Below are 7800 nucleotides of genomic sequence, written 5' to 3'. Positions count from 1 at the left end.
TTAAAAAAAAAAACCATTTTTGTAAATGAAACCGTTTTCTAAAAATTGAAAAACGTTTTAATTAAATCTAAAAACGAAAACAAAAACCTTTTATAGATTGAAAAGGCTTTTAAAAACGTGAAAAACGTTTTGATAAACTTTAGAAACCAAAAACCAATTTATAAATTATAACAAAATTAAAAACTTTTTATGAAATCTTAAAATGTTTTATAAAAAGCTTATAAAGTTTAATAGAACATAAAAACGTTTTAAACAACAACAAAAATAATAAAAACTTGAAAAAAAAATATATATATATTTTTTAAACATTCAAAAATTATAAAAAACTTCAAAAAGGTTTTAAAGTTTGAAAAATCTTTTATAAAATAATAAAAACTCTCTAAACTTCGCAAAACAACAAATTAAATAAAAAAAACCACAAAATCACAATCAAAACCTATCTAAACCACAACAAAATCAAACATCTAATTCATAAAATTCTTCATCCGAACATAGATCCAACATTCAAAACCTAAAATTCACAATTTCACAATCAAAAAGTAACATTAGTCAAATGCGAAAAGGGAAGAGATGACTTACATAATTTGTGAGGTGGATTTGAGGAGTTTAAGGCTTAAAATCGCGGGACTAGAGAGAGAGAATCGGAGAGAATTTGTGTGTGTTTAGAGAGAGAGAGAGGAGAAATAAGGAAGCAGAAGGGGCTTACGTTTTTATATTAAAATTTTCTAACGGATTACGTTCGTCAGAAATTCATCGGAATTTTTATTTTGGTGCTTCGCAAAAAATTAGGCGGGTTTTTTCGTTGTCAAATTTCAATTACAGACGAATTTCCGACGAATATACCATTTTCGTCAGAAATTCGTCGAAATATACCATTTTCTTCGAAAGTTCGTCGGAATATACCATGTTCGTCGGAAATTCGTCAGAAATATATTTGTCATAAATTCATCATAAATTTTCGACAAATTTCTGACGAATTATGTATCCGGGTTTTGAAACATAACAAAAATAGACTTAATATATGTCATGGTGACAGTTCCGCTTCTCAGTGCAAACTGAAACCCGGTTTGCACCTAACCGGTTATATCAATCCATACCGAATTCAACCGGGACAAAACAATTGGTTTATAGAAAAAGATAACCTGGTTAACCAAAACCGAGAAACAACAAACCAACATACGGCGACTAAAAGTTGTCCAAGACAGACGAGACATTCGGCTCGTAACTACTTTTAGCCGACTCAAGCAGGCGATTAAAAGTGATTAACTCATGGAGACCGGCTATAAAAGGAAACGAGGCGACATCAAGAAAGGGGATCCGAAATCAACCCACACACTTGACGGCTAGAATTAGGGTTTTGCTTATTTAATTCTTGACGACTTGTACTTTTCCGGTGAACTCTGTTTCACCGGCTTGTTTCACCGTCTGTTTCCTTACTTGTAACCGACAAACTTCTTCTCGGTCTAATAAAACGCCTTTGTTACTAGTCCACCAATGAGTCCACCGACGAGTTTCGTCTCTCTCACTTGTTTCCGACCAAACTCGGTTTCAAACAATAACATATTGATTTTGTATTCATAATTCATAGAATGTAGTGATGACAAGGAAAGATACATACCGTATCGGAAACTACAAAAGATGTCAAGGGATCTTCCCATATATTCACCGGGAAATCAGCTAATGGCCGATCGATTTCCTCTCTCTTGGCCGTGCACAAACTATTTATCAACTCCATGCTTTTAATGTTTAGGTAATAGTTGCACTATATACGTATATATATATATATATACAGGCATGAGATAAGTTACATTTTCAGCAACGTCATATTTCGGTTTTTGGGGTGTTCGTGTCAAAATGCATGAGTGAGTATTATATCAATTCTGATTCCAATTCAGGACAAGTCTCACGAAAACAAAATCTTATCACTATATATGATTAAAAACCGATAAATATTAGTTTGTATGTTACTTGAGAGTAAAGGAGGGCTTGGGAGAAAATGAATTGAAGCCACACAGACTGCCACATTACTGAGAGGACAGACAGAAAGATTGGATGATAAAATGGTTACATAATTAGCATTTTCGATGAAAGTTGTATTTTTAGATCCAAAGTCAGGTTAAATAAGAACCAATATTTAATAATCCTATCATCACAATCCCCAACTCAGAATACCCCAAAAATGGATCAAAATCTTGATACCAAAAAGAAAGAAAGAAAAACAGAATCATGGGACTTATTGCTTCCGTCCTCTTCCTTTCTTCACAGGTTGTGTCTCCATCTGTTCTTTCCCGTTCACTTCAGAAAGATCAACTGCATAAATAAAGTAAGCAATAAAGTCAGAGTAGAACTTCATAGAACCATAACACGAACATATTCGACTGTGAAACTTCCATAATCTCTTTAATGAAGATTAAAGAAAAGAAGATGTTACCATCAGGTCCTCTGGCCATGAGGGTGAAGAATATGTTATTCAGTTTCTCCATCTTCCTTGCTTCTTGTGCTTGGTCCGTCTTGAACTTGAGACACTAAGATCAAAGAAAAAAAAATTCACAGAATGAAACAAGAGGGCAACAACAGGGAGGAGCTAATTAACAACAGAGATAGAGGCAATTCTCTGTCTCAAACTTGGCGTAGCTCAATGCATAGACCTTTGAGTAACAAACACAAACAAGCTTCACCAAGGTAAACTGCTACCAGTAGATCTGCTTATTTAACTCGTGACCTTTGGTGTACCTACCTCTTTGTTATCAGTAACCTTGAGAACCAACTTGCCATCACAATGTCTATACTTGACAACATACCGAGTCTGCACCCCAAACATCCAATTCATTAGCAAACAAAATTACTGCATTCTGGAAACAAAACATGTAGATATTGCCTTGCCTATTTCAAATCAATCATCAATACGAAAAACTCGAGACGGATCATAACCCAAACAGTTTAAATGAAGCTCAAAATCTCCAAAGCAACTGTGACGAACGCAATCGGGAAAGATAAAGATAACTTACAGATTCGGGATCAGCTTTGAAAAGCTGAACAGATCGATCTACGAATTCGTCCCATGAAACTATGTAAACCATCGAGATTCAGAGTTGGGGCTATTGATTTGATTGCAATCTCTGGGAGACACAATTCCCAAAATAACCACGACGGAGAGAAGCTGAGCTTCTTAAAATATTTATAGCCTAGGCCTGGGATTTTGTCCCGAGCCTATCCAAACCGTAATTTCTTTTTCTTTTGGTTTAACTTGGGTAGATTATTGATGTCTTTGACCGGGAAAAAATATTGATTTTGGTTCAATAGTCCGTTCTTTCAAAATTTTATTTTCAAATTATAACTGAAGAGCAAAATTATGAATCGAACAGACTAAAATAACCAAAGATAACCAAATTTGACCGAAATTATTTATTTTAAACTAAATTAAACATAATAATAAATGAAATATCATTCAAAAAAAATTATAATTCAAAATTTGAAATTTTTTGAACTAATTGAATAGCAAACCAATTTTTTGTTTAATTAAACTCTGTGAATTTTTGTACGGCCGAATTAACCAAAACTAAATTACTTAAATCAAATTAACCACTGGAACCGAGCATGCATGAAAACATAACTTAAATAGGACTTGCAACAACTACTATCGAAACAAATGCAGACTCAACTGACTAGCTTAAACAACTCAACAATTTATCCTACAAACCATGAGACTTATTAAACGGAAAAACTCATTCAAACTGAAATTTAAACTGAAACTTGCTAGACACGAAACAAACACCTTGAGATTTCAATCATTCCCTTAAACAAAAAGAACATCTTTCAGTTTAATTTTTCATGATCATGCCTCTTCTCCTTCGCACATATTCCCATCATTCCTCTGAGTTTTTCGAACACCTCAAGCTTCACAGCTTTTTCATAATATCAGACACTTGCTCTTCCTTTGAGCAGTACTCAAGCTGTATAACTCTATTATTTACTAGCTCCATTAGAAAGCGAACATGAATATGCTTGCTCCTACCGTGTAATGCTGGATTTTTGGACAATTTATGGTGGTGCTATGGTCGCAGAACACAGTAGTTCTCTCACCTTAATTAAATCCCATCTCCTGAAAAATGTTTCTCATCCATACTGCTTGACAAGCTCCATTGACTGCTGCAATGAATTCGGCTCATGTAGTGGATATAGTTACTATAAGTTACTTCTTCGATGCCCAACAGAGTGCTCCTCCTCATAGCATGAAGACGTACCCTGATATGCTATTCCTAATATCCACATCTCCAGCATAGTCACTGTCTACAAATCCAACTACTCTCTGTCCCCCACCTCTCTTGTATAGAATGCCATACTCGAAGTGCCTCTGACATACCTCGGGATTCTTTTCACATCATGTAGATGATGTTCATTCGGATGCTCCATGTACCTACTTACTAGATTCACAAAGTAAATCAGATCTGGTCGAGTTGTAGTTAAATACCTCAGACTTCCTACAAGCTGTTTAAACTCTGTTTGATTGACATCTTCTCCACTTGCAGCCTTTGTCAGTTTGTGTCCAAGCATTATAAGATCGTCTACATAGAGACTCACAATCAACACACTCTCTCCTTCTTGCTTTATGAACAAGGTGTGTTCACAAAAGCATTTTTCAAACTTCTTCTTCTTGAAGTATCCTTCTATATGGATGTACAACGCCGCCTTTCAAATACTCTGGGTGCATGTTTCAATACATACAACACCTTTCTCAAATTGTACACTTTGTATGTTTCACGTTCTACTTTGAAACCCTTAGGCTGCTCTACATACACATTTTTATTCAACTCTCCATGTAAGAATGCCTCTTGATTCCAGTTTTTTGTACTATTCTCCAAACACCTTAGAGTTGTATCCACCACCTCTATAAGTCCTCAAGCATACCAAACTATGTCTCATCTCTTTTTCAACGGCATCTTTGAACTCTTTAAAGGTTATGAATGTCTTAGAATTTTCAGTTAAGAAATAAGTCCAACACTTCCTACTATAATCATCAATGAAGTTGATTATATATCTTTTTACCACTTTCTTAAGTCGGTGTGATTAGACCACATATGCTACTGTAGACCACTTGCAGACTATGTTTTTCCTTTCATACGATTTTTTTTCTTTGGAATGCTTTCTCGGTTTTGTTTTCCTTTCATGCATACTTCATATACAATCTTCACTTCTTCTTGACTAATTGCAGGTAGTCCACTAACCATCTCCTTCTCTGCGAGCGATCTCAGGCCTTTATGATTGAGATGGTCAAACCACTTGTGCCATAGTTGATCTCTCTTTGTTATGACTTGCAGGCATCTCTCTGATTCGTCGCTAGCCTATTTGACCATTGCCAGTACCATAAACATTTGATTCTTAGACATCTTTGACTGGAAGATCAACTTCTTTCTTTCTTTACTTTTGATCTCACACACACCATCTTCTATGATGATCGATGATCCTCAGTCCCTTCTCTTGTAGATGTCCTACACTGAATATGTTGTTCTTCAGCCCCGAGACGTAGTAGACTGGGGTAATCACAGAGATCACTCTATTTATCTCTAACATGAGATTGCCTTTCCCTTCTACCATCATTCTTTTGTCGTATCCTAGCTTGACACTTTGACGTAAGCTATTGTCAAGCTCTGTAAACCATTCTTTAGTACCACACATGTGATTATTGCAGCTTGAGTCTAAGAATCAAACATGTTCTTCATCTTCTACGGTCTTTTACGTATGCCATAAGAAGTATGTCTGCCTCCATTTGTGCACAATTTGCTTCTCTGTCCCAGCTTTGACACTCAGATTTGAAGTGTCACGGCTTATGTCACTTATAGCACTCAACTGTATCTTTGTTGAAGTCTGAGTTCCCTCATCCACCTCGTTCAAAAAATTATGTTTGACTCCTGCATCTGCCTCTTCCACAATCTGATCTCCATTCCCCTTCAACTTTCATGGCATGCTCTTCACCCACATGTCTGCTGAGATTTTGTTCATGAATCATTAGAAAAATCTGCAGCCCATCTATCGTCATCTCCTGAACACCGTTTGATTCCTCAATAGCACATACAACATATGTGAATTTTTCTACGAGTGTCCGTTGAATCTTTTAAACTACCTTAACATCCGGCATGTCTTCTCCTAGGTTGCGTGTGTCATTGGCAACCTCGATGACTTTGAGAAAGTATTCGGTGATAGTTTCCCCATCTTTTTTCCCAAAACTTCAGAACTTCTTCTTAACCTTTGAAGTTGGGCACTATGTACTCTAATAACGATTACATTCCTTTCAGGTCTTGTGATTCATGTTTTGACAAGCTCCCACCACTCTTTTGACCTGAGCAGGTTCTCCATGAGAATCGCTCAGTGCTCGTAATCTCCGTCAAACTTTGGTACAATCAAAGTATCTTTCTCACTCATCTTGATCTCTCTTTCTCTTGTACCAGGCTCATTGCAAGCTCTGATACCACTTGTTGCTAATTAGAATGAAAGATGATGAGCAAAAGATATCTGAAAAGTGCTTGTTTATTCCTTGAATGAAAATATAACTTCAATAAGACTTACAACAACTACTACAAAAAAAACGTAGACCAACTGACTACTTAAACAACTCAACACTTTCTTCTACAAAGCAGGAGACTTATTCAACGGAAAAGACTCATTCAAACTAAAATTTAAACTGAAACTTGCTATACACAAAACAGACACCTTGAGCTTTCAAGAACACGGTAGTGTTTGGTCTCGAAGGTGAGGTGGTGAATGGTTTTGGAGCTAGCGAAGATGTGAAATCTAATGGGTGTGATATGTCTAAGCCATGGAATTTGAAGGAGGAAGATGATGATAAAGTCGTGTTTGATACTAGCTGCAATATGCTCGTTAGCTTTGATAACAGCGTGTAGAACGTGCGAAGAAGGAGGTATTTGATAAGGAAGAGAAAGAGATCACTGGGATTATCAAAGGTCAAAACCTACAACTTTGCTAGCTGCTTTTAAGTTTTTGCTTCAAAGATGTTCTAGTTTTGGAATCAGGTCGAATGGGTAGCTAATTAGTGGATGCAAATTTGTCACGTGAACTTTATAGTCATGTTTTCTATGCGGATGATATGCATGAGCATTTACGTAGAAAGAGTTGTGATTGAGTTGATAGTTTTGTGCTTAATGCATTTGCTTAACAATGCTCAGTATAGTGAACATAAGAGTTCTTTTTTTTTTGTTTTACTGATTTGGAACTTACTATTACTATTGAGCATTTGGAGACCTTATTGCTAAGTCTGGTATAACAGCTGACATGCTGGATAGTTTAATAGCCTTGAAGGATTTTCAAAGAGTCGATGGACTGCCTCCTTTGAGTGAGATCGAAAATATTCTCCGTGAGAAGAGTTTAAAGAATCTTCAAGAGCTGAGACAGAACTCCAGATTCAATAGGAGATTGCCAAATGGATGGAACATGGAGATCCTATGGAACCAGGAGAAGAAAATGTAGCATTGCCCGTGTTTGGATTGTTCTTGGGAAAGGAAAGTTCCTTGTTAAAGACAAAGAGTTTGGTATATATTTCTCTATACTTGATCATCGCGCTGCTCTTCTCCGTCCACTTGCTGAAACCAAAACTTTAGGTAGTTGGAATATTAAATGCATTATTAATAGCGGTGGAACTATGGGTTAAACTCCTCAACAATCACTTTTTATGCAAATCAATAATTATCCTAGCATTTAGTATGTTCTAACTATGTACTTAAATGCCTGGTTTGAATGTCAAGTTGGAGCTATTCAATTGGGTATCAGCAGGGCACTGCAAAACTA

General features: G+C 36.2%; 1 protein-coding gene across 1 annotated transcript; it reads right to left on the bottom strand.

The window, feature by feature from the left end:
- Positions 1-1997: 1997 nt before the first annotated feature.
- On the bottom strand, positions 1998-3187 carry LOC103873502 (signal recognition particle 9 kDa protein). The gene is made up of 4 exons (XM_009151912.3): positions 3009-3187; positions 2738-2806; positions 2432-2525; positions 1998-2310 (listed from the first exon to the last, which is right to left on the bottom strand). Exons 1-4 carry the CDS (start codon positions 3078-3080, stop codon positions 2234-2236), a joined length of 312 nt encoding a protein of 103 aa, XP_009150160.1. The 5' UTR covers positions 3081-3187; the 3' UTR covers positions 1998-2233.
- Between the last annotated feature and the right edge of the window lie 4613 nt (positions 3188-7800).

Source organism: Brassica rapa, chromosome A06, assembly GCF_000309985.2.
Source record: "Brassica rapa cultivar Chiifu-401-42 chromosome A06, CAAS_Brap_v3.01, whole genome shotgun sequence".
NCBI classification, from domain to species: domain Eukaryota; kingdom Viridiplantae; phylum Streptophyta; class Magnoliopsida; order Brassicales; family Brassicaceae; genus Brassica; species Brassica rapa.
This window is presented reverse-complemented; position numbering and strand designations above follow the sequence as displayed.

Bases quoted from the DNA above. Each gene is read 5' to 3' on its own strand.
- LOC103873502 (XM_009151912.3), bottom strand. From the start codon at position 3,080: ATGGTTTACATAGTTTCATGGGACGAATTCGTAGATCGATCTGTTCAG. The intron at 2,526-2,737 runs GTAGGTACACCA...CTTTGATCTTAG, and splicing joins AGGTTACTGATAACAAAGAG to TGTCTCAAGTTCAAGACGGA. The intron at 2,311-2,431 runs GTAACATCTTCT...TTATTTATGCAG, and splicing joins CATGGCCAGAGGACCTGATG to TTGATCTTTCTGAAGTGAAC.